This window comes from Dermacentor variabilis, chromosome 2, assembly GCF_050947875.1.
Source record: "Dermacentor variabilis isolate Ectoservices chromosome 2, ASM5094787v1, whole genome shotgun sequence".
Taxonomy (NCBI): domain Eukaryota; kingdom Metazoa; phylum Arthropoda; class Arachnida; order Ixodida; family Ixodidae; genus Dermacentor; species Dermacentor variabilis.
This window is the reverse complement of record NC_134569.1, coordinates 110,785,609-110,810,227: the sequence shown is the minus strand read 5'-3', so window position 1 is coordinate 110,810,227 and position 24,619 is coordinate 110,785,609. Positions and strand designations below refer to the sequence as shown.

At 43.7% G+C, this 24,619-nt stretch overlaps 1 protein-coding gene across 1 annotated transcript in view; it reads right to left on the bottom strand.

The window, feature by feature from the left end:
• LOC142572527 (ceramide synthase 6-like) overlaps positions 1-24,619 on the bottom strand; it is a 42,634-nt gene that overhangs the window by 3,589 nt on the left and 14,426 nt on the right. Inside the window, exons 3-8 of the mRNA XM_075681695.1 lie at positions 24,491-24,548; positions 23,890-23,940; positions 21,311-21,403; positions 19,247-19,375; positions 14,061-14,167; positions 9,838-9,994 (exon numbers count right to left, since the gene is read on the bottom strand). Coding sequence (XP_075537810.1) covers positions 9,838-9,994; positions 14,061-14,167; positions 19,247-19,375; positions 21,311-21,403; positions 23,890-23,940; positions 24,491-24,548 — 595 coding nt within the window. The remainder of the gene's footprint in view (positions 1-9,837; positions 9,995-14,060; positions 14,168-19,246; positions 19,376-21,310; positions 21,404-23,889; positions 23,941-24,490; positions 24,549-24,619) is intronic.

The following is a 24,619-nucleotide window of genomic DNA, read 5'->3' as shown; positions in this document are numbered from 1 at the left end:
AATTAAATTGCTTCTGTGGCCAAGCACTCAAGTCTCTAAAAGCATAGGTGAGAGCCAAGACGAAACTGAGCTGAGGCACAAATGCACTCTGCAGTGTTGAGCATGGAAAAAAATGATTACTTATGAGAGAAAGCAAGGGTGGGGAACAGAGGTTGCACAGCCTTGATTGCAAGCATATAGAGGATATTCAAAATGTAAAGTGCCATCTATTGACCTGAAGCAAAGTACCATTTGCCATCTTGCTGAAGGCAGGGTAAGACGAAAAACTGCTCATTGCTCGTAGCTAAACACACAGCTGCTGCATTCAACCTCATTCAGAGGTGGGACTGCCCAAAGTCATTTTGGAGCAATTTAGAGTACATGAAATGTCATTTCGACGCAATTTGGAGCAGGCCCAATCTGAATTTTGATGGAATAATAGAATATGACAGCACACTTCAAAGCCATGACGGAACAGAAAATAAAGCAACACGAGTGCTGTGCTGCGACTGTCTTAAGCTGGATTTTGAAGCAGATTACCCTGACACTGAAAATGGCTAGAGCATGCAAATTTTAGCACTAGTGCCTGCAGATTTTTAATTATTGGTAACAATAAAAATAAAAATGCATTCTCCTATAGTGAGTCCTAAATTCCTAAAAGTAGCCCAAGACATTTTTTATAAATACACTGTTTATTTAATGTCTCGACAGTGTGGGTGAAGTGCCTGGAAATGTACTTCAAGAACAGATTGTACTGAAAAGCCTAAGTTATGAACTAATGCGCTTTACTGAAAGCCATTTTTACATAATGGAAATAGTTCTGCCTTGCTGCAAGCCAATCAGAAAGCAGGGCAGCAGAAGCGCACTTTGTAGCTACAGCATACGAGAAGAAAAAAAAAAAATCGCAGTTTCATTCAAAAGGCGAAGCATTCATTGCAATAGTAAATTAGTAGACAGCTATATGGAGTAAGGATATCAATTTTATTGGCTGTATGAACTCTCAAACATTCGTCTGCTCGACAGCGGAAAATGTTCTCAAATTATGCGATCCAATCGACGTTGTAACAATTTCTGTGTCACCATATGTCACCACAGACCCAGAGAGCCACAGTCTCCCCTGGGATGGTATAATCGAACACTATTCCAAGCTGTTTTTATTGCGATAGCAATTCTATGAACACTCCAGGTGCATTACTGCCATCGCCGTGATATTCTGTATAAAGTTAAAGCACGATCAACGTTGTCACCACGCATCGTATGTTTGAGTGAAGGATTGCAAGGATCAGGCGATGACTGCGGCTCAATCTTGCATGCGCAAGGGAGGAAAGCAGGGGAGGAAGCACGCTGTCTTGTGTCGAGGCCCAAGGCACCGGGAGGAGGGGAGGGACGGGGGCCTTCTACTGTGGTGGCTACTGCGTATGGTGCAGGCGCCCCATCTTGAGAGTGATCTGCGATGCGGACAAAGTACGCGGTCCTCATCTTCAATGCAATCTGCTGTGTGCAGAGTGCTGGTAGCTTCATATGCACTCTGCTTTCAAAGCTTAGTTCGCCGCGTTGAAGCAAGACGTGGCTAGAAGGTCAATTTGCTCGCTGCTGCTGCCGTACTTCCTCACTCCACAGTTTTGACAGCGAGTTTCTGGGGTCATTGAGCGATATATGTTTATGTTTACCTGTGCGCATGTGACACCTTATTTGTTGATTCAGTTAGAAAACGAATGCCTACATGTTTATACAGCCGATAAAACTACTATCCTTACTTTGTACCTATTAATTTGCTATCGGAGCGACGTTTTATTTTAAGTCTGCTATTGGCCCTTTATGAGAGATTACAATGGCTCAGGCCTCGCCCACATGGGCACAGAAACAGGTTGGAAGAGTTTTTTTTTTTTTTTATGATTCTGAACGAAAAATTGCTTGGGAACATTAACTTCTCTTTAGCCAATGTGAGTGAAACTATTTTTGTTTGATTTTTATGTGAAGGCACTGGTGTTCCACACACAACGAACTTAGAGATATTTAAGTGTGAAGCATTTTAGCGGCTAAAAAATTAATTTTAGAAACGTAATCAACAATATCTCGCAGGTTGTTGCGGCAAGCACCTTGTTCTAAATATTTTCAATACAAAGTAACAATGAAGACAATTTCTGTGAAGACAGTGCGATGTTGATGAATTTTTACTAACATCTCTACAAAATTGATTTTCACACGTTAGCACAAGCTGAAAAGTCCAGACAGCTCAGCAAAGTTCGTCAGACCAGGTTTTCCCATAAGAGACAAAATGGAAGAGTGGGCACGACATCAGTGCACATAGCTCTACATATCTTTACTACAACGGCTCACCAATGGCATAGAGATGGACAACAATCGCGAGCTTTAACCTCAAGATAAGCGGTGCCCTGTTTAACTGCATATTCATTTTTCGTACTTTCATTTGGCACTTAAAGAGACCCTAAGAGAAAAATTATTTTTTTCTGCATCAGTAAATTACCCTCCTAGAATATCAAAAGCACCACTCTTACCATGAAAAGACACTTGGTAAACCAGGAAAAGTGCAATAACAAAATACAAGAGGCGACACCACCTTCAAGTTCTCGCACCAGCTCACAGAGATGTCATGGATTTTGACAGCTTTTTCTGGGGCCTTAGCTAATTCTTTAGCAGTAAAGATCGACTACATTGCATTCTAAAGGAGGCCAAGATTGAACCTGGAGAGTTTAGGGAACTTTTGCAGAGCCAACATGGCCTAAATGTGAAAAAAAGGAAAAACATACTTTGAAATTCCTGATGTCACAGTGAGGTACCCGTATTGGGGTTCCGGCGAGAAATTAGAAAGCTGAAATTCTGACCTTCCTTTTCTCTTCTAATGATCGAACAATTATACTGAAATTAACTACAAGAGAGTTTTCAAGAAACATTTTATCCATCTGAAGATACGTATTTAGTGTTTTGCTTTAGTGGCACTTTAATTACAGTGTTTCTTTGTTGTCTCTGGGGTTGGGGTGCTGCACTATATATTGTGCCTAAATGCACGTTCGCAGGGTTGCTCAGGTTATTGCGCTGTGCTTGAAGGCGGAGCATATGTGAATAGCAAAGTCCTCAATACTTACAAACAGCTGAAACACAAAAGCAGTGCGAGAGTTATGCAGTGCACAGAACGCTAGCGAGAGAGCATGCGCAATGCCCTATTGTGTGAGAACTTTATACTCGCGACAGCAAACGGTAGAAAACGGTGCACGGAAAAAGTCTGCCGACCCTAAACTTGCCGATCACGTTTGTCCTCCATTCTCACGGGACATGCATGTGCAACCTGACTTGCCCAATTTCAGTTCACATGCCCTAGCGAGAATTCAACATGAATGGAGCAACCACAATGCTCATTAGTCGCTTGCACTGAACTTTATCAGCTTCGACACACAGCACTAGTACTGGAACTCTGGCTCATGTGAGATGCATTTTCTTGAGGACCAGCAATGAATCTGGAGGGTTGTAATGCAAGGTTGTTTTAGAGGCTTCAGTCGAAAATTCGAGAGTATATAATTGTTTAGCATACTTTATTCAAGTTCGAAGCGCATGTCACCACAAAGAAAAAGTCTATAAACGTTTCGGTTTGAAAGGACGACGCCTCTTGAGAATGCTATCCGGACGGGTATACAGTAAAACCTCATTAAACTGTACCCGCTTAAATAGTACTTTCATTTCACAAGTAATAAAGTGAAATCGCCGACTCAGTGGCCATTGAATTTAATGTGCGTTGTATCCGCATAAACTGTATCAGCTTATGGTGTACGTATCGGTTAAATGTAGTGTTTGCACTTTTCGACATGCAATCATGGCAGAACAACGAGCATCAGACATCATAACAGCCTCCAAGAACAAACGCAGAGGCCACTTCGAAGGGTGAAGCCACATCAACACCAACATCATTTTGGCGCCTTGCGAGAGCGCGCTGCGGCCTGTGTTGTGGCGTTGTGCAGAAGCTGACAAAAACCGGGTGCCCAGCATGGAAGAAAAATTGGACATTGTTCAGCCTATCAAACGTGGCATGAAGAAGTTGGCGCTGGCAAGCGAGAAGGATCTACTGTTGACTACGGTGTGTGGCATTTGGAATGCAAAGTTGCTCAGCAGTGCTGCTGCGACTGCGAAATGATGTCGGATGCGAGGTTAGACTCTTTGCCATCGTTGCCTCGGTTACTGCTGAAATGTCAGCTAACAACAGTGATGAGGACGACATGGAAAGCAACAGCACAGGCACGGGAAATTCAGGCCCAACCGTGGCAGAAGCTGCGCGTTACATCAGCCTCACGCGCGTGTTTGCCGAGAAGAGGGGCTGGCAGAAAAGCTGGCTCGCTGCCGTTGCTGCTAGGCCGACACGTCATCAAATGAAAGTAACAGACGTTTGTTGTGCAAAGTGAATAAATACTGCATGCTTTTTGCCCTTTCATCGCACTCTCTCTGAGTTCCATTTTTGACGGGTAAGTGGGTGATCTTACACTATTTTGATTAAGCAGTACTACCATTTATTGTGTACTTTTTCCGAGCTCCAGCTGACTATGGTTTAACTAGGTTTCGCTGTACAAGGATGCAAAAACCAACAGGCATGCTTTTGTTGATTCGTGGATGCACAGCGAAGTTCACTTTTCATGAATCGCTGAACAATGAAGACGACTGCTGCATTTCAGAGACCTGAACAGCCACAATGCGACGATTGCCAAGCTGCACTAGGCTGCACAACACACAGGTGCTTCGCAACTGCATCTTGGGGAAGATGGCAGATGTGGCTAGTGTTGCCAGAACACAATGCATTTTGAATATCCCCTGTAGGGGATACTCATAAGCCCCCTCAAGGTAGAGACATTCCTTCTCTCCTGGCCTCTCCCCCTGTATCCTCGCCGCCATATGCCTTACCTCGCCGCTCATTCCCTCAGCTCTTTTAGATAGCTGCGATTGCGTTATCCAAAAGGCCGATCACAGGAGTCAAAATCACTGCGATCAAGAGCAACTGTCACGCCAATGGCACAAGTCAAAATAACGAACTATGAAAACAAACTGTATGGCAGCCGACAGTGCCCGGACGTTCACGCACTTGTTCCCTCAGAAACAGCATGCGCCCTACCATGCGACTCTGCTCCAAAAACAGGGACCTGTGGATAAGCCCTGGACCTCCTCAGCTGCCCTCGTTTGCCGGCTCGGGCAACTAGACGAAAGAATGTTGTTGCCTTTAATTTCATTCACGGGGCTTATACCCCTGTCACACGGGAAGATTTAATGTCATTCGAATTGAATGGCATTCGTATATAACCCCACTAATCGGGATTTGCATGTAAAAATTTATTGTCATTCGAATGGAATGACATTTACCATCGAATGAGCTACGGGAACTCATTCACATTTGATTTCGAAGCGAATGTATATGCAACGCAAAAAAAATAATGTGTGCATCAGCAAAGTCAGAAGATGTTTATTCAGACTTATAAAAAGGAATACCGTATTTACTCGCATAATGATTGCACTTTTTTTGTCAGAACAATTGATGCAAAATCAGGGGTGCAATCATTACGCGGGTAAAATTTCCTGCAAAAAGAAAAAAAATTTTTTTTCGTCTCGTGTTTGCTGCGGGACACCAAAACAAAAATGGCAGCCGGCGGTGCAAGCCGAACGCGCCGAACGCTATTTTCTTTTTTTTTCTTCTCGAGAGTACATTATGTGCATTGAAACAGTTTCTTCCGTATCAGTAATGAGTAATATTGTTAATATCGACAAGTTTGCGGCAATAACATAGCCATGTCCACTTTGAGGGGACAGAAACAGATGGGCGCGCTTAGCTGCCAGTGACATAGAAACACATGACCGGCATGCTGCAGAAACTGCGGCATCTGTCTTCACTGCTATCCTAATACGGCACGTTTCCGCTAAGGGTGAGCGAATATCTTAGCTGCGTTACAAGCGTCGGCGTATGAATAGGGTACACATTTAACGTATCAGTGTAAACTTGGCTACTATCGTTGGTGGCTACTATCGTTGTCGCTTGCGATTTGCTGCGTGCCCACGAGTGCAGATGAGAAGAATTGAAAGGCGCCTTTTTTGTTGTTGTTGACCACAACCATTATATAGCCTACACATAATAAAGGCAAGTTTGGTTGCAGCTTTTTTTAGTCATGGAAGTGCGGAAAGTGATGAAAGTAATGAAATGAGGCATCTACTTAAGAATGTTGGGTGCATGCAGACCACTTGGTATGTCTTCAAGAGTCGTTCACGTAGCATTCAACAGATGGTAAGCGCGATCATCATTAGCTAGACTTGGCACACGACATATCGCTGCGGCAAGTTCGGGGTGCGATCATTGCACGGGAAATAAAAAAAATCGAATTTTGACGACAAAATTCAGGGGTGCGATCATTACACGAGTGCGATCATTACACGAGTAAATACGGTAATTATTTTTGCCGCGATGATATTTTCACCACGGGCTGTACTCAAGCGCTATTACTCTTTGCATCAGGAGTCTGTTGTGGCGGTCGGCCATATTGGACGTGTTGATCGAAGTGCTTTTAGTTGTGAATAATTGGCGTCAAAATGTTTTCGTCCGTTTTAAAAGTACTCGCAAAAGTTTTTAAACGTGTATAAAAAGCACAAAATTTTTGAATTTTACAAAGTTTGTTCCAGATCGTCACTGCTATCATTTACGAATGCCATTATATTTTACTGTGTAGCACCGCAAGAGACCGAATGGCATTCAATGCATCGAATACCATTCGATTCAAATGACATTAAATCTTTCCGTGTGACAGGGCTATTAGATATTCAAAATGTCAAGCGCCACCGAGCGACTTGCTGCAAAGCACCACTCGTCCTCTTGACGAAGGCACGGCAAAACAAATGTGCTTGTCCGACAACATAGCTACATGTACAGCTGCTGCTTTCATCTTTGTTCTGTGGTGGCCTCCCCCTGCTGTTCACTGCCACATGTGAAGCAAGGAGCTCGTGGCAACAAGCTAGGCTTTTTCGTATTTTGGCAATAAGTATAACAAAATCAGTGCATAAAACCAAATACGCATGCTAAGCAGTGGCCAATGCAGATGATGCTTTCCATCTGTCTGCTCCTTCCATCCACCTTTCCCTTGTGTCTGCTTGTTTGCTGCACTGTCTAGAAATCCCTCTTGCCCTCCTTAGAAGTTGCAAAAATAGTTTTCTCTTCACCACATCAGCTGAATTAGTGCTCAAGGGCTACACTTGCTTCCGCATGAAAAATTGTTTGGGAATGCGAATGCCTGCTTGCCAATGTGAGCGCGTTGCTGGTTACTATACAATAGAGGGAGATGCTCCTCAAAAATGATCTTATTTTTTTAGTTATTTGTACTAGAGGTTTGAAAATTGAGCCCAATTAGAGAGTTTTTCAAATAGATTTCGAATATGTCGTTAGTTTTTGTCTAGCTGCTATATTTCTTGAGTTATGTCCTACACAACAGCAAAATATGGTGATCTTTGCAGGCACTTTCATGTGTACTAAACTTTCACAAAAAGCATCATGCTGTAGCTAATTTAGCTCTTTGAAGACTGCAAAGTGCCAATATCTATCCAAACAGCATGTACAATTAGTGGAACTATGCAAAAGAAGATTAACACAATTCCCAATCCGATGAGAATAACATTGTGCACTTATAGATGTCCTATACTAATGATATTTCCATAATTCTTCCAAGATATGTAGAATGCTGATATATAGTGGAATTTGCAATATCTCTGAGCAGTAGCTGCGAAAGTACAAAGTTAGATTCTATGGGATTGTGAAAGAAATCAGGTAAAGTGTCCCAATTCTTTTTGCATAGTTCCAGCAATTTTACATGCAGTTTAAATAGATATCAGCGCATTGCGGTCTACAATGAGCTAAATAAGCTACAGCAAGATGCTTTCTGTAAAAATTTTATGCACAAGAAAGTGCCTCCAAAGATCACTATATTTTGCTGTTGTGTAGGGCATAACTAAAACAATATATCAACTATACAAAGTCTAATGACATATTTGAAATATGCATAAAAAGCTGAATGGCAGTGTTTTCATACCTATAGAACAAATGAAAAAATAACCTGTTTTGAGGAGCATGTCCCGTTAAGTTTGAACGTTTTAAAATAAACCTTCTACTAGCAGAGCACTGGCTGCCAGCTGCTCGGTGACATAAGCAGTAATATCGCCTCGAGGGGAGTGGCTAGGTGCGTCCTGCAGTGTCCATTCTGGTCTTGCGCGCTGCAAGGGTCGCAATCCGTCGTGCTACAGTTTTTTAGATCTAAATGTTCGTATGCAGGGGTGCAACAGCTGAAATGGGATATGGAGCAATTTTTGGACATTAAAATCTCAGTATTCAAACAGAAAAATCACAATTCGGAGCAGGTTATGTGAAAAAAAAAAAAAAAGAGACTCCATTGTGGAGCACCAGATTCGAATGATTGTCAATGTAAGCAAATAGACTGAATAAACGAGCAAGCAACAGTCCCAATCGCATGAGCCTTCATTTTCCGTGCCTCCATTTGGAATTTAAGTGCCGTGTTTTCTTTTTCATTTTTGGCTTTTGTATTGAGACACCGCGATATATACAGTGTGCCTAACAGCGTATTTGCAGGGCTGCTCATGTTAATCCTCTAAGCTTGAAGCCGAAGCATCTGTAAACAGCAAAGTCCTCAATACTTACCATTCCCTGAAGCACAAAATCAGTGCAATAATTAAGCAGCGTACAGAACGCAAGTGAGAGAGAACACACGTAACACCTTATCATATCAAAAGTTTGTACTTGCACTAGAGGATTGCAGAAAACAACGCACAGGACAAATTAATTCCCGACCGTCAACTTACCAATCAAGTTCAACTTGACATGCATGCATGTGCGACCTGACTTGCACAATTTTCAGTTTTGGCTTCAAGCGAGAATAGAAGACAAATGGAACAACCACAGTGCTCATTAGTGTCACGCACGAGGCTTTATCAACTTCTACGAACAGCGCAAGTACCAGAGCTTCAATTCACAGGAGACGCATTTGCTTGAGGACAAGCAATGAATCTGCGGAAGGGGTGTTGTAATGCAGTGCAAGGTTGCTTTAGAGGCAGCAGTCAAAAATTTGAGATTGTATAAACATTTTTTTAGGGTACTTACTCAGGTTGGAAATGTGCAATGCAGGGAAAAAAAGTTTGTCAACTATTTTGGTTTCAAAGCAATATGCCTCATGAGAATGCCGTCTCGACTGATATCAAGGGGGGGGGGGGGAAAGGAAAGTGTGGCTTCATTGATTCGTGGTGACACAAGGAAGTTCCCCCTTCAATGATCACTGGATGGTGAAGGAGACTGTCGCATTTTAGAGCCTTGGAACAGCCACACATTCACGAGTGCCGTGCTGCACTAGGCCAGCACAACGTACAGCCACTTTGCAATTGTGCCTCGGGGAACTTGGCAGATGTGGCGAGTGTTGCCAGATCAGCATGCATGTTGAATATCCATCCCCTATTGAGTGTGCCAATCTTTCAATGGCAAGGTAACCATGGAGAATGTAGACCACAAATGGTCTATCTCCCTGGTTTGTCCTATCCCTGCAAGCATTATATGTCAGGTGTGTTTATGCATTCTTCTCAGCACTAACCGATACCATTTTGCTTCCTTTGCAATGAAAAGTGCCATATCATCTCATTTCAATCACACAACTATGCCTTTCACTTCTCCACGATGCAAAAGAAGCTATACACAAATTTATCATCTATCTAATATCAAAGCAGACAACAAACTGCGCAGTAGCGCAGTACAAGTAGCAAGCACACAGCTACTAGCTGTGTCGCCTCATTTTAAGAGCAGCTTGTTCATACAGGTATGGAACTCACCCCATTGCTTGTAATGGCCTGCAGCGCCATTCGAGCAATCATCCAAGTCCAGACTATGTGCAGGAACTGCAGGGCGACCAGCAGTGAGTTGAAGATGTAGTAGGCAGCAAACATCTCAATCACCTTCACCGCCTCAAACATAGTGTAGTAGATGACCCTGCAAAAGCCACACATAGTGCATCACATTCTCTACATATGTTTGCAAAAGGTGGCGCACATTTCACACACACGAATTTTCAGCAGCAACATGAGCAGGTTTTCTTGGTATTTCTCTACTCAATGCAAGACAAACTTCTCGACGTCACAAACTAGGTGCCATCACATCGCGACTCCATCGGTGAAAAGGATGTTCCACATTGGCTGTCATGGCCATTAGTGGCGCTGGCTGGCACTTCCTGGGTCACATCTACGTAAATACTCGTACAGTAAAACCTCGTTAAACCGTACCCGCTTAAACAGTAGTTTCGTTTTAAAAGTAGTAAAGTCAAATCCCCGACTCAGCGGCCATTGAACATAATGTGTTTGGTATCCGCATAAACCGTACCAGCTTACTGCGTACGCATTGGCTAAAACATAGCGTTTGAACTCGTCGTTTGAACTCGTCGTGCAAACACGGTGCTGCGCTGTCTCCATCGGGCGGCCCGGCAGAACAACACGCCTCAGAGATCGGAACAACGGCCTCCAAGCGCCCTGTGCGTTTGCGCGTGAAGCCACATCCAACATCATTTCGACGCGGTGCCAGAGAGCGTTACGGCGTCGTGCAAGCGAGGACTCGCGTCGTTCCGAAGCGTGGATAAAAAAGACGCCGGGTGCTCAGCATAGAAGAAAAATTAGACATCGTCCGTGCTATCGAACGTGACACGAAGTCGGCGCTGACACGCAACAGGGATCTGCTGTTGACTACAGTGTGTGGCATTTGGAATGCGAAGAAGTTGCTCGGCAGCGCTGCTGCGACCGCGAAGATATGTTGGCTACGAGGTTCGACTTTTCGCCATCGTTGCCTCTGTTGTTGCCGAAGTGTCGACTAGCGACAGTGACGAGGACGACAAGCAAAGCGATAGCACAAGCGATTCAGGCTCGACAGTGGCATAAGCTGCGCGTTGCGTCAGCCTCATGAATGCAATCGTCGCGACGACAATAGGGGCGCGATAACGTAACTCTATTCCAAATGAAAATTATTCCAAACTCCGGCACCCGTAATGAAAAAGGCGCCCCCGGGACTTCTGCAGCACTACTGCGCACATGCACGGTGAATACGTAACGCCAACAAGGAATCTGCCATGCGAGTGTTTGCCGAGAAGAGGGGGCTGGCTGAAAAGCTGGCACGCACCTTCAGTAAGTTTGAGGCCGCTGTCGTCAGTGTGCTAGGCCGCCGCGGCATCAAACGAAAATAACGCTTTTGTCGCGCGAAGTGAATAAATGCTGCATGTTTTTTCCCCTTTCATCGCACTCTCTCTGAGTTCCGTTTTCGACAGGTAAGTGGGCGATCTCATGCTATTCGGTTAAACAGTACTACCGTTTAGTACGTACCTTTCCCGAGCTCCGGCCAACTACGGTTTAACAAGGTTTCACTGTACAATCGGCCTGAAATTCCGCGTCGCAAGTCTGTTCAACGTTCCAGCTCGCCTGCTGTTGACAAACTAATCGTTCCCCTCTCCAAGAAAACGTCACTGCTTTGGCATTTGCCACTCCCCGAGCTGGCTCGGGCAGCAAGGCAAGTAACGTGAAGGCAATTGACATCACCAATCGCCAAGAGGACCAAAAGTCTGCGGCAAACACTCAGGCACCGGCACTGCCATGGGTGCACTCACAGCCAACTCCAACCAGTGTGAAACCATGAGGGGGCAAACAACCCTTCTGGTGGAGACCTCTCCACTTTCCTGGACAATGGGCCTCACCGCCGATTATTTTGACTATATACTAAGGAGGTTACGGCCTTCCTGGCCCTCATGTCAACCAGAATTGCTTGGAACTCTACAGAACTATATAGAAATTATGTATATATACTTCTTCTCGTTTTCATCAGCACAATGCCCGCCTTCATCGTCATCTCCTGATGCCTGTGGTGAAACCCACCTCACCCGGTCCCGATTTTATCAATATCGGAGAATGTGGACATGGGAACAGCCACCATCAAGGCACAATTGATGTTGCAACGCGTGCGTAATGTGGACGTACTGCTAAAATTGTTGAGTGCCCTTAAACTAATGCAGCAACACTATAAAATAAGCAAGGATGGCACGAACACATCTACTGACACATTTTGTGCTCATCCAGCGTCTGTGCAGGTAAGAAATAAAATGTACATTTACCAGCATGCTGCAGAGAGCACTAGCTTTACAAATAGGTTTGCAAACCAAATCACGACAGAAGAAATTTTGTGTTTGCTTTCAGACTGCAAGGCCACAAATACAGTGTAGGCTAAAATAACATGGGTAATACATATGATTAACTAAAACAATAGTTAATAATAAATAACGAAGGTAAATAAATCTTATTACAAATGCTAATTTATATTAACTGCTATGCTTGCTATCAGCCACCAATCAAACATAATTAGTGATCCTGCAGGAACCAGAGCCTTGAGACCCATTCACGTTGGTTTCCTAAACAACAACAATAAAAAGAAGGTATATTTTGTACCCGCAATGTGAAGCCTGTTTCTCTCCGAGCAATTAACCTTAGCATATGGCTTTTGTGACACAAGTGCACCGTGCAGATGCTTCAGCTTGGATCACAGAGCATATGTGCCGTGCAGTAAGTTTCGACCACCCACCTGCAGCTTCTGAGCAATGAAGTGTGATCTAGAAAGCGGTTCTCTAAGTTGCTAAAATGCAGCCAGACTGCTCAACCTGTTGATAAAAAAAATGCCGTTGTTCGCTAAATAGAAAAATTTGCCTCTAAAAGGTCCAAAAGCCACTAATTCTGCCATCGAAATTGCTATAGTAATGACAACACTCATGGAGTGTCTTGAGCCTTGGGGCATAGCATACAGTGCTGAGAGAGCATGCAAGACACAGCTATAGCCAGTAAACACATCAGACTTAGTGCAGTCCACTTTTTTTTTAAGTAGCAGACAAATAAGTCTGCCTAGCTTATTTAGGGCAATACGCCTGGAATTTCTTGCACAGCAATGAATAGCCTTTGTAAAATAAAAAAATGTTACTAAGTACACGACTGCAACTAACTCTGGACATCTATTGTACGTGCAAGGTCTATGCCCCTTCCAGCAACTTTTCGAAAAATGAATACCCTGAATCAGGGGGTACAGGCGGTGGGTTGGACTATGTGGACATTTACTTTCTCATGGCTTGGAAACAGGCTCCAAGTTTGACTACAGTCTAAGCTCCAGCACAGATGTAGCCACCATTCTGCCTATGCAATCAACAGCTCACAAGGTATGCTGTGTGCAAAGGTACACTTGATGCAACTGCATCAAGTGCACCTAGCAATGAAGATGCTCCATAAACATCACTCAAACAGAAGGCAGTATTTTTCTTTTAACTAGAAATGGACCTCACAGTGGAGAGAAGTTTTGGTGCCTCGGAAGTATGGGATGTGTGAATTGCGGGCAACCACTAGGCATAATTCACAAGGCTTTTGTGAAGTGCTGCGTTTCCATTCTGCCGGAGCCAGTTGCATTGTCACCAGGAGCTGCAGAGCTGATGAGATCCAGTATTTTGCAGCCAGCAGACAGATAGAGACTGACTTCTGACACAATAAGTTTGCCATTACTCATACGCTAGAAGGTGTGTCATCCACCTTCTCTGTTTCTGGATGTCAACAGTTTTGGAGACTGGAACGGGGGAGGGGAATTGTCTAACACTCGGATTCCACTTATGTGCATTAATATACACCAGTCAGTCTCCCATTGCATCTACGGGAGATATGACTTGCACGAAGTCGTAGAAATGGAGACTTTTTGTAAGGATTTTAGCATTGTTCCACGCAGTTACTTTGGCGGGTTATACGTGTGGATCCTTCTTTTTCTCCCTCCAGGCTGTTGTAATTGGGGGTGTGAGTTACACACGGAAATATACGGTCATCGTCATCATCATCATCAGCCTATCGTATGTCCATTGCAGGACGAAGCCCTCTCCCTGCGATTTCCAATTATGCCTGTCCTGCGCCAATTGATTCCAACTAGCGCCAGCGAATTTCCCAATTTCATCAGTACCAATTCAGTACAAAAAACAATAGGGGTGTGCCACATGCGCGCTTACCTGTATGGGTAGAGCCCCAGCCTGGACACCAACCAGCAGATGGTGAACACAGCGAAGGCAGCATCTGCAAGGCGCTGACGTTTTACGTACTTGGCCATTTTAGCTGCCTGCATGAGAGGAAGTGACAGAGGGTGTTCAACTCTTTTCCTGTGCTGACCGATGGCTTTTGCCTGCCATAAACAGGGTGCCGAACCGAAAATTATTTCGGTTTGGGTTCAGACTGCTGCTCCATCTCAGTTAAGGTTCTGCTCTGGAGCAACAATATAACAGTTCGAACTAGTCTGAAGCAGTTCACGACGATTCAGAAGTAAGGAGAATTCAGTTTAAAAATGTTTTTCAGGCACACCCGCTAATTTATTCAAGTGAAAAATAACTTCTTTATACCCTTGTGTGACGCGCAAAGATTTGATTTTAATATCATGCAGGAAATTGAACACACCTTGACACAAGGTGCAGCGTGGTGTGTTTTCGATGGCCATAGTGGTCAATGTGTTTAAAACAAACGTAATTCTATTTAGTTGCACCTGTAAGCTGCCTTACATCTGCATGCACATTGCCTGTTTATGGTGAGAGACCAGTGAGGGACAAATATATTAAGATTTGGCAACGACACAGGCCCGTGTCCATTGTCCCTTACAAAGTATTTCCTGTTCTGTAGAGTCTTGTCCTGTTCTGTCAATGCATTTGAGCTTGGTAGACGTGCGCGGTAGTTGCGATGGACTACCTGCAGACCTGAACGCTGCTTTTTGACCGTCAGTCCAGCCCATGCTCTCAGGTCTGATCATAACGTCACCATCACACGTAATGACCTCACTTCAAACATTTGCCAAAAGTGGATGAAAAAAAAAAAAAATTTAACTGTGGGGTCTATTGCCACCCAGTCTTAACTGGACAGTGGGTTATGATGGACACCGTAGTAGAGGTCTCCTGGTTAATTCTGACCAGCTGGGGTTCATTGATGTGCAGCTAAATTCAAGCACAGGAGTATTTATGCATTTTGCCCCTATCAATATATGGCCATAGTAGCCGGGAATGGAACCCATAGCTGGGGTGCATATAGCTGGGATGCTGGGTTGCACATAGCATTGTGCACCCCAGCGAAAATCCATAGCCACTGAGGCACTGCAAAAAGTGAATGTAAAGAAAAGATTCTGCGTGTATGGATGTACTCTTTGTTAACAATATCATCTTGTAAGATATAGTAGACTCACATATTTTGAAACAAATGAAACCTTTTTCCTTCTACATAGACATTGAGTACTGAACAGCTTTAACCTTACAGTTGTAACTAGCTATGTCAAGTTTATTAAATGTCAAAGAGTGAGCTATGGCTAGTTAGGTACTTCACCAGTGATGATTGAAGTATTTACTCGTGTAATTCTTGCATTAGCATAATGCTAGCACCCTCCACATTGTCCATCAAGAACATGATTTTTTTTATCCCTCGAGTAATAATCGTGCCCCCAAAAATTGCAGCAGCAGAAGTCGTCTGCTTGTACCGGCCACTGATGAGGATAGCATATGACAGCCAAGCACCATCTCTTAAACGTCACGCACGCTATCAACATGCTATCAACAGCCCTAGCCCAATCCAAGCCACAAATGGCAACGTTTCTGCCATTTTTGTAAAATTTTAGTAGCGCACATGAGAAGCTGACATTTGCATTGTTTTTGTTTGCGACACTTCACTGTGGGTCGATACGAAAGCTACAGGGCTGGTTTCAAGTTGAAAGTGATTGAGTATGCTCTGGACAACGGCAACAGGGCCACCGGCAGGTACTTCGGAGTTGAGGAGTGTCGCATCTGCTACTGGGGACGGAAGCATGAAAAGCTGAAAGCCACGAACAAGGCGCGCTGGGCCTACCATGGTGCAAAGCCTGGAAAATATTCGCAGGTTGAAGCGGCACTCCTTGAATACATCAAGGGTCTCCGTGCAGAAGACGTGCTGTTTCAAGTGAATTGATCAGGAATCAGACGTGCATAACTGCAAGGAAGGAGGGCATCCCGGCACAAGATTTCCACATGAACAATGGGTGGGCCATGCGATTCATGCGCCGAAGTGGCCTGTCACTTAGGAAACCGACAACTTGTCAGCAGTTACCCTCAGCGTACTAAGACAAGACCATTTGACTTTCATCGCTTTGTGTTTAGGATCCAGCAGGTGAAGAACTTTCTGTTCTCGCAGATTGGCAACGCAGACCAAACATTGCTAAATTTTGACATGCCGAGTAGCACAACAGTTGAACAAAAAGGTATGCAGAGTGTGCACATTAGGACTACAGGTGCTAAAAAACAAAGGTGCACCGTCATGCTCGCTGTGACAACGGATGGACGAAAGCTGCCACTTTTCGTAATTTTCAAATGAAAGACGCTCCCAAAAGGAACGTTCTTTCCTGGCGTTCACATTCAGACATTTAAAAAAAAAGGGGGGGGGGGGGGGGCATGACTGGGTGGATGACTGGGTCAGAACTGTTTGGGGATGCTGCCCAGGGGCACTACTTTACTCATCGCTGCTTGTCCTCAACAGCTTCTGCGGTCAACTTGTTGACTGCGTTCGGGCGAAACTAAAGCAGCTGCCAACTGATCTAGCCAATATTGCTGGCAGTCTCCCATCGATGCTGCAACCTCTGGATGTATCTATCCTAGAACAAGTTGTTCAAGGATAATGCTTGGAAGCTGTATGCAGAATGGATGGCCGAAGGTCAACACATCATGATCCCCGCAGGCAAGACCAAGAAGCCATCAGTGAAGCTCCTTTGCACATGGATATCGGACGCACGAACCATGATTTCCCCAGACATCATAGTCTACAGCTTTAAAAAGACTGGGATTTCAAACGCTTTGGACGGAACCGAAGACAACCTGGTGCAAGACAGTGGCGATGCAGACAATGTTGAAGCTGCCGATGAGTCCGCTACCTGCAATGTTACTCTTGACTGAGACTGTGAGTATGTCGGGCAAAAGAAGCTTTTGTTGCTTAGTTTAGTGTCCGCTTAAATCTTCCTTTGTGTTGAAACTGTGGTCTTATTGCTAAGGCAATTCCTGTTTGGAAGTACCTTCTGTGGGCTTGTAGTGGCTGGTGCGAGAACCCCGATTTGCAGCCGCTTCTTTTTTTTTGAGCACTTTGTACATTCTTGCGGTAAATTTTTCCAGCGTAATTATCGCACCCTCAACTTTGCATCGATTTCTTGAAGAAAGAAAGTTCAAGGATAACACGAACTATGGTAAATGATGTTTGATGTTTTCCTGTATGGATAACGAGTTTACAAAAATAAAATCACTGAAACACCAGGCGTATCAACTGAATGCTGAGGCGCATGGCACCCTTCGTGCCCGAAGAAAATGAAGTGTAGTACATAGGCAAGCAACTTATTTTGCATGTAGAGATAAAGTGGATAATCCTTATTCGTGATGCATTTGGAAAAACTTTGGCAACTCTTAATGTAACAATGGGCCAAATACCTAAACAGGCCAGTGAACTGCTTCAATAGTGAGCACGAAACTGATGAGAAAAAGATGTAGGGCCTTATGGAAGTGTGATGCAACACCTCGGTGTTGAGAAACACCTACCGTAGTAGAAGAAATAGTTGGCCAGGACTTCCTAACTTCACCCGAATTAACACCAAAAGTCATGGGTTTGACTCCCACCAAAGGGGGTGGGCTCGAGTGTGTAATTAAATGTACATTAATTAGCAGTGTCCTAGTTAACTTTGCCCTAATTAAAAGGTCACTAAAGACAAATACTAAGTCGATAATACCATTCCAGAAATCTCGCAATGCTTGTTTTGTGCTAAGGAAATACTTGGTTCACAAGAAAATCGCTTCTGAAGGGTCCTAATACCTCTTATCGCAGTTCAGATCTCCTACCATCCAACTGGGGAGTGGTGATGTTGCATATGCCATCACCGACTTGGGCGGCCGTCGTTGAGAAAAACGGTGCCCAACAGACGGCGGTGCAGTGTTTTGCACAAAACGCAAGCACCCGGCTATGGAGAAACCGAGCCACGACACAGCGATGGATTCTCCGCTGCAGCTGCTCTTGGTCAAGTGGTGTGGACCGTTCGGGCATCCCGCGACATCACATGGAAGTGCAAGTCTCTGATACTTGTAGTTTGTGCGAGTTTTGCGAGCCAGTAAAAGCAGCGCAGCACTATGTGATAACAAAACTATTGAAACACGAAAGCAAGAGAAGTGCAGAGTTGAGCGAGAACGAAACCTTTCGACCGCCCGCTTCATTGTCAAAGGTAACATCAATCGGTTCTCTTTTCTAAAAATGAAATAAAACTGGACAAGTAGTATTTTCTTTCGTCTTATAATGCAATACAATGATGTTTTTACAATGAGCGGTTGAGTACTAGTGACAGAATTTATATGAGGAGTGCCTTTGTCATCGGGCAAGTACTACTTGAATGTCCTCGGGGAGTCTAATCATGTCCTGAATTTTCCTCAATTTCTCTATTCCTAAGGTTCTGTTCACGATAATATTGATGCCTTAGAGCTTCCGAAGCACTAATCTGTCACTTTAGCTTCCTATTTGCCTTTAGTGTCCCTCTAAATACACTGGCCACAGCTGGCAGGTTTTCTGGTGAAGAGTGAAAATAGGCAAGGCATTATAACACACCGAGAACAAATAATGGAGCACTAAACATAAACAATGGTTATACATACGAGAAAACATCTGGCTGTGCTGACCACCGGCACATCACCGAGTGATGCCCGTGTTATTGAACAGCTATAAGTTTTATGGAATATTGGTGTCATACAGTAACATCCTTTCTTCCACATCAACTTATGTAGTGAAACTGTTCTTTCATAGCACTGAAATCAATTCTTTTGTCAAAAGTTCTTTATCATATGCGATTGCTTACATTTATGTAGTCATTAACGTTCTCTTCAGGTTGAAAAAAATTTCACACTGATAGCAACTGACCATTCTGGCCGGCTGCTGCCAATGGGCAGGGTAAAAGAAACATGGCCACAACAAGATGTTGAACAAAGCCCTGACAGAGCCACAGGCACAGGTTGAGAAAAACGGTGCCCAACAGACGGCGGTGCAGTGTTTTGCACAAAACGAAAGCACCCGGCTATGGAGAAACCAAGCTACGACAGAGCGATGGAGTCTGGTGCAGTGGTAGCGCCCTGACAGGGCGCTAACCATCTGGAGCGAGCTCATGGTGTGTTCTTACCTCAAGCGGCACGTCAGCAAAGTCGTGCACAATGAGCACCAGACTGCCTATGCGGTGCAGGTTGCAGGCCCATGACAGTGACAAGAGTACTATGGTGAGGATGTGGTGGACAAACATCTGCCAGAAGTCCTGCACAAGAGAAATGCCCCGCCCTCTTGATTCACGCCTTATGCCAGCTGCCCACATACACAGAAACACAACAGCAAATGAGGGTTCATGCAAGAAAATACTTGTTTTCAAGCTCTCAAACTGTATAAGCAAAAGCAAAAAAAAAAAAAAAAAGTGCACGTCAAGATTATGCCTGCTTTCAGTGCCAAGTTTTAAGGCTCACACGCCTGAATACTTGCTGACAAAGGAACCAATGCTGTGCCTGGCTACACTGACAGCCATATACGGCAGCAGAAGTTACTTGCAGAAGTTACTAGCAGAAGTGCATCCTCAAGCCAACGCAGTTGTATGTTCCAACAATGGAAAACAAATGAGGGAGCTAAATCACGGAGAAGGGAAAGCTCCGAGCAAGAGCTGTCCATGGCTGGTCTGATGTTCCAGCATGCTAATTTTTGCAGGTCCACAATGTCACCTGTACTGGGCAACTAACTAGTATACATCCAGAAGGTGCTCCACTTCATTCACTACTGTTCTCTACAAGAAACGCAAGAAATTATTACTTAAAAAAAAAATGGTTTTGCTACCAAGGGATATTCCAGGTTCAGAGCATATAACGTCCCGATTTCATGCCGAATTGGGCACTAGAAATGCTACAAACGTGCCGCCAAAGTTGCCTCCTCCCCTCCCCTATAAGAATTGGCTTAGCTCCATATCAATTTGGCACTACTCCTTCAAAAAAAGCTAGAAACATGCAAAAATCCGTTTATTTCGTTTACAATTCAGATTTGTGCCTTTATAACAGATTTTACTTTTTCAGAGTTTCAAATGTTCATAGAAAATGACATTAGTGATCGTTGTTGACAGTGCACCTGTTTGTGTGTTGGCGATGTTGTTCATAGCCGTCAAAATTTGTTAAAAGATTACTGCGGAGTTGTGTTCGCATGCAACAATAAGAAAACAGGAATGCCTCACTTCTTATCCAAATTGAGAAAGCAGATTCTGCGGACACTAGTGTACTAACCTGTGTCAACAATGTGGTCAAGCCATGTTCACGGGCCCCGTAAAGATCACTGCTGTCTTGCCCAATTACTCAATAGCAATCCCAAGATGATGATGATGCCGAAAAACTTTATCCCTCATTAAAGGGAAGAGGGCAACAGGATAGAGGGTGGGGGGAGGAACTACTTGGAGTAGGCCTCCTCCATTTGAGCTGTGCAAGGCACCTTCCCACTGCTCCTCAATCTCAAGAGAAAAGCTCGAGTAATTGCCAGGAAGAATTTTGTAAAGGAATGCCTGGTAAAGGATGCGGGATATTAAATCCCTGATGAATTTTGGGCTTGATGGTTCGCAAATGAACATTAAACGCGATTTCTGGAAGACACTGTTTCTGCTGACAAGAGGAACATTATCTCAGCAACTAGCAAAATTTTCAGTGAGAGATTTTGCCCAATTGTTACAATTTCTCTAGTGCTACTGAACCGAAACAATTATGCTACCTTAAGTAAATTCTTAAAAATAAAGAAAAATAATCCTTGCCAAATTGCACTTATATGGGTATGTCAAGGTTGAAAATTTTATTTTGAAGCAAATTGCAATGTCACAACAATTACACTGCACTAACTGCAGGTTATCTTTTAAATGTTTCTTGGCAAAAGTACTAGAAGGTGTAGACATTAAAACTTACAACTACAAGAGTTATCAATATGTTTAAATAAACTTTTGTATGCATAACAAGGAATGTCTTTACTAAGCACCTGCAAATTTTAAGAAATTTTCATTCCGAGGAACTTGACAAAATTGCAAATACCTCTGATGCCCTGTATGTGCCTACTTCGCAATACCTAGCTTCATTCAACTGTCATGATGCTCCAGAAAAACAGCATTGTAATTGCATAAATGAGGTCTTAAAGGCACGGTGAATGAAAAAAAAAAAAAAAAAAAAAGAACAGCACTAACCTTGCGTTTGGTGTCTATAAATTGTGACATGGTCAGTGACACGTAGAACCCCAGCTCGATCATGTAGTACCACCAGAGGTCATTGGTGACAGACTGCGGCATGGCAGGGGAAAAAAGATGCTCTAAACAAGACACACCGTAATAGCTGATACAAAAGCATTTCCGAACAGCCACATCCACATCAGTTTCTAAGAGCACTCACAAGCTAGCCCAGCTGTCTGCAACACAATACGCTCACACTTTGACCAGCCATGTGTATGCGTAATTTTTGGCAAATTTGACATCTCACTAACAAGGTTGGAATACCCATAGCAGGCAACACTTGGAACTGAGCACAGGTATGATTATCATCAAATTGAGTAAAATGTGTTTTAATATGCACTTTCTTACCCAAACAGTCTACCGTATGTTGCTCCATAAGCCAACATTTACTGGCACAACAGTTCATCAATTACAATAGTTTTAGCTTGTATGTACACTTATCCTAAGCACGTGCTCTTCCATGGCCCACAGTCTCACATTTCAATATCGTGTAGCACTGGTTTTGCTGGCTTGTGAAGCTCATATTGACTGCAAGCAGCAGAAAAATGTGTCCATCATTGTCTTCGGATGCCCTAATGTTCCACACCACTTGGCTATTGCACGTCCATTAGATTCAGAGCTTCAGCAGTGCATTTAATGCGACTAATGCGACCAAGGCACATTCCCTTCCTATCCGAAATTTTGGTGTACCAAAGATACCTGGCACAAAATGATGTGCAACAACATGTGCCTGCCCCGCTCCTTAACTCTGGTCAAGTGCGTGCCCCTCAACCCCACCTAAATAATTCCTGGCTGCACCACTGGTTACAGGAACCAATATTCCACACCTCCTCTTCCTCTTAGACAGCTGTCATCGCCTATATCCTCTGGCGGAAGGCACTGACGGCTGCATTAGAGAAAGCAATCATCTTGCCATGACGACACGGCAGAAAATCTTAGATGGTCCTTAACAGTTGTGTGCAGCAGCTTCTTGCACTGACTTGGCCAGTCGTTACTAAGAGCGCACCTCTGCTTTCCCGAAGACGAATATCAGTTGTGAGGGCAGACATTTTTTCAAGTTACAATGAAATCATGGATATAAAAAAACAACAGTGGCTCCCCGTAGATCTCCGTTACTGCGAGGCAACTGGTTGAGATCACTGTAAAGGATGCCTAAAATAAACTACAGTAAAACCTCGTTAATTCAGATTTCATGGGACAAAAAAAAAATCACATTAACTGAATGTCGAATTATTGAGGGTATCAAGAGAACAATAAACAAATGGTTACCACACCAAAAGGCTTTTATTTACAGAATGAATTAGCAAATCCCATTTTTATTTTGCACAAAAGTAGTGCGGAAGTTGCAATCCTCGTCATCTTGAGATTGATTAGCCCTCACAAAGGCGAAGGCCTTGCAATTTCCTTTGCAGTGTGGCCGCAGTGCAAAACGCACGTCTTTGTCGGACACATGCTTTTCATTCTTGCATGCAAATCCGCATTATTTTTTGCCAGTGAGCTAGTTGGCAAGAGCATCGCGATGAAGCTGGTAGGTATGATGCAGCATCTGGGCCGCAGTAGAATCATTCTTCATCCTCGATAGGTTCCACTGTGTTTGACATTGTGCGTGCTTTGCATAGAGCAAAACAAAACTTTTTGCCGCAACTGGCGTGGACAAAACCATGGTCGCTATAGATGCAATAACACTTGGCAACCACGCAGATCTGAAGGCACGCAACCAACGTGCGCATCGAGTCAAAACGAAACTACTATTTGCAGCAACCGCTGTGGACAAAACTGTATCGGGTATCAATTCAATCACAGATAGTGACTACACCGTTCTGAAGGCATGCAGCCAACGCGGTGTCACGCGCAGTGGTAAATGCAATACGTAAAGGCTTTAAAGGCACAACTAGGAGCAAGTGTCCAGTCATTCCTGCCATACTCGTACAGTTCCCACTGATGACTATGGTGATGCAGAGGCCACCATCTTTGTTTCGGTTCGACACTAATGTCGCTTTCGCTTTCTTGTGTCGCTCCATGCTCAAGGCACTCTGAGGGTTATCCAAGCTGACCAATGAGCAACAAAATACGTCCAAATAAACGAAAGTCTGATAATATTAAAAAGCTCATACTCCAGTTGGAACCAAAAGATGAGCATGAATTATACGATTTCACAAATTAACGAGGGCTGAATTAACAAAGTTTTACTGTACAACCTAAAGCAACTTCATCAATTCATAACCAATATACTTCCGTTAAGAATCTTTCTGAAGCCTTTCATTCACAGCTTAATGAAAACTGAAAGCTATTAAGTACTTAAATATGTCTTAGTAACTTTTCACCTGGGCTGTGAAGCTGATTGGCACACAATCACGAAATAACATTTTTGGGCATCCAGAAAATATTTTTTTTACTACCTTGACAACAACACCAACCCAAGTTTGTTGCAAAAGCACAGGTGTTTTATATTTCAGGTGAAACTTCGAGGATTGCTAAAACCTATAAAGCCCCATGACTACTCTAACATCGTCTCAAAAGCTACTCAAGCTACTCACGTGGTGAGGATAGTCGTACCAGCAGTGCATCGTGTCCCACAACCATGGTTTCTGTTCACAATAAAGACAAAAAGCATGACAAACTCGACATGTTTCTCGGTCACAGTAAAAGCACTAAAAAAAGTTGTCAGTAGTCTTGATTCCAGAATTATATTACAGTGCCTAGATAGCTGCCTAGAACTACCATATGCAAATTTTTAATCAAAGAAAGGATGCTATGCCACTTCTAGAGCTGATTCCCATGACTATGAGGGCAATAAAAATAAAGTGAACATTGTAGCAGTAAAGCTGTATCTACATATGTCGTCTCTTACAAACTGTGTAAGCTCCCAAATGATTAGGCAAACTTTATGAGAGTATAAGTAGGGGCATTGTGGGTCGGAGAGGTCAGAGACGGCAGGTTGCTGCCATGGACTTTAGGATAACTGTCACTTCAGGTGCGTAGCCTGGCAGCAGAGTAGTGATACCAAGTGCCTGCTACTACCCCATCCCTTAACCTCTTTTGATGTCGTGCTTATGCAACACAAATCAAAAGTAAGCTAATGGCTAGGCTATCAGAATGCACTAACATGCTTGAAATAGCAATGTATATGCAACTTACATCTGAAAGTGTGTACAATCCATAGCAAAATATGCTGAAGTAAAATGTGAACCTCCACCTGCAACAGAAACAAGCAGCATAGAAATGGCAAGTGTTTTACAGTCACGCCCACTTTTATGAAGCACAGAT